Source organism: Mus caroli, chromosome 1 (assembly GCF_900094665.2).
Source record: "Mus caroli chromosome 1, CAROLI_EIJ_v1.1, whole genome shotgun sequence".
Classification (NCBI taxonomy): domain Eukaryota; kingdom Metazoa; phylum Chordata; class Mammalia; order Rodentia; family Muridae; genus Mus; species Mus caroli.
The window spans coordinates 170,558,605-170,559,768 of NC_034570.1; the positions used below are offsets into that span (position 1 = coordinate 170,558,605).

General features: G+C 64.9%; 1 protein-coding gene across 2 annotated transcripts in view; it reads right to left on the minus strand.

The window, feature by feature from the left end:
- Mixl1 (Mix paired-like homeobox) overlaps window positions 1-660 on the minus strand; it is a 2,467-nt gene extending 1,807 nt beyond the window's left edge. Inside the window, exon 1 of one of the 2 annotated variants that reach the window (XM_021175687.1) lies at window positions 252-660. In XM_021175687.1, coding sequence (XP_021031346.1) covers window positions 252-644 — 393 coding nt within the window. In that variant the 5' untranslated portion in view covers window positions 645-660. Of the gene's footprint in view, window positions 1-247 lie in introns of both variants that reach the window. The other variant, XM_021175678.1, reaches the window with a different exon arrangement.
- Between the last annotated feature and the right edge of the window lie 504 nt (window positions 661-1,164).

The following is a 1,164-nucleotide window of genomic DNA, read 5'->3' on the forward strand; positions in this document are numbered from 1 at the left end:
TCTCTCTCTCTCTCTCCCTTTGTCTTTTTACTGGACGCTGGGAAAGAGCGCAATGACTACCTTCCTCCTGGGACCTTTCAATGGGTCCCAGATCAATCACATGGTAACGCGGCCGTAACTGACATCCCCGTTTGCAGTCTAGAACCATGAGGTTCAAAGAGAGTAACTTTTCCCCCACAGAATAAATGGCCCAACAAGCCTGTGACTTCCCAGCACCTCCACTGGAACGCGCAGCTGCGACCGCGACTCACCTGGATCCTGGACTCGGGTAGCAGCGTGAGCGCAGCCAGGCGCTCCCGCAAGTGGATGTCTGGGTACATGGTCTGTCGGAAGACGAGCTCCAGCAACTGCAGCTGCTCCGAGCTGAACGACGTGCGCTTGCGGCGCTGCGGCGCCGACGGGGCGGCCGAGCCTTTGGAGGGTCCGGGCGGATCCAGGCCGGCGGGGGTCTGCGCTGTGGGACTGGGGTCCCGGCTTGGAAAGCACTGCGTGGCTGCTGGAGCGCGAGAGTCGTGGGGCGCCGGGGGCAGCCCAGAGGCTGGGCGCACGGCTGGGAGCAGCTGCCCTCCGGGATGCGCGGCGGGGAAGATGGGGAAAGCGGCGCCTTCTGCGAACTGGAGCTGCTGGGACCCTGCTGCGGCCATGACTCCCGGACGCTTCCCTGTACCCCCGCGCGCCTGCAGTTATAGCGGCCCGGAGCCGGGGAGGGGGCGGCGGCGCCATCAAAGGCGTGGGTGCAGGGAAGCCGCGTCTCCTCGGGGTGCGAGCCCGCCCCAGCCCCGCCAGACGCCGCGGGAATAATCGCTTCCGCTGACCCGGGGACGGAATGAGGGAGGCGCGAACTTGAGTCCCGGCCGCTCCGTCCCTTCTCCGCCCATCCGCCAGCCAGTCCAACCACCAATCCACATACCTTGAACCGCTCTGCTCCGGTGGGGTCGCCCCAAGTGTAGGCCGGACTTGGACAGAACCCCCTCTTCTGGGCCAGAAGGCCTCTCAAGAGCACCTTAATCTCTCGGGGGCTTGGTTCTTAGGTCCCCCGCGCTGCGCCTGGCCCGCTGTCCGCCTGTCACCATCAAAGGCGCTATTTACCACCCCTGCTATGTGCTAGACCTTACTCCAGGTTGGTTAAACAGCCTAGCCCTGCCCTCGGCAAACCACCCTGAC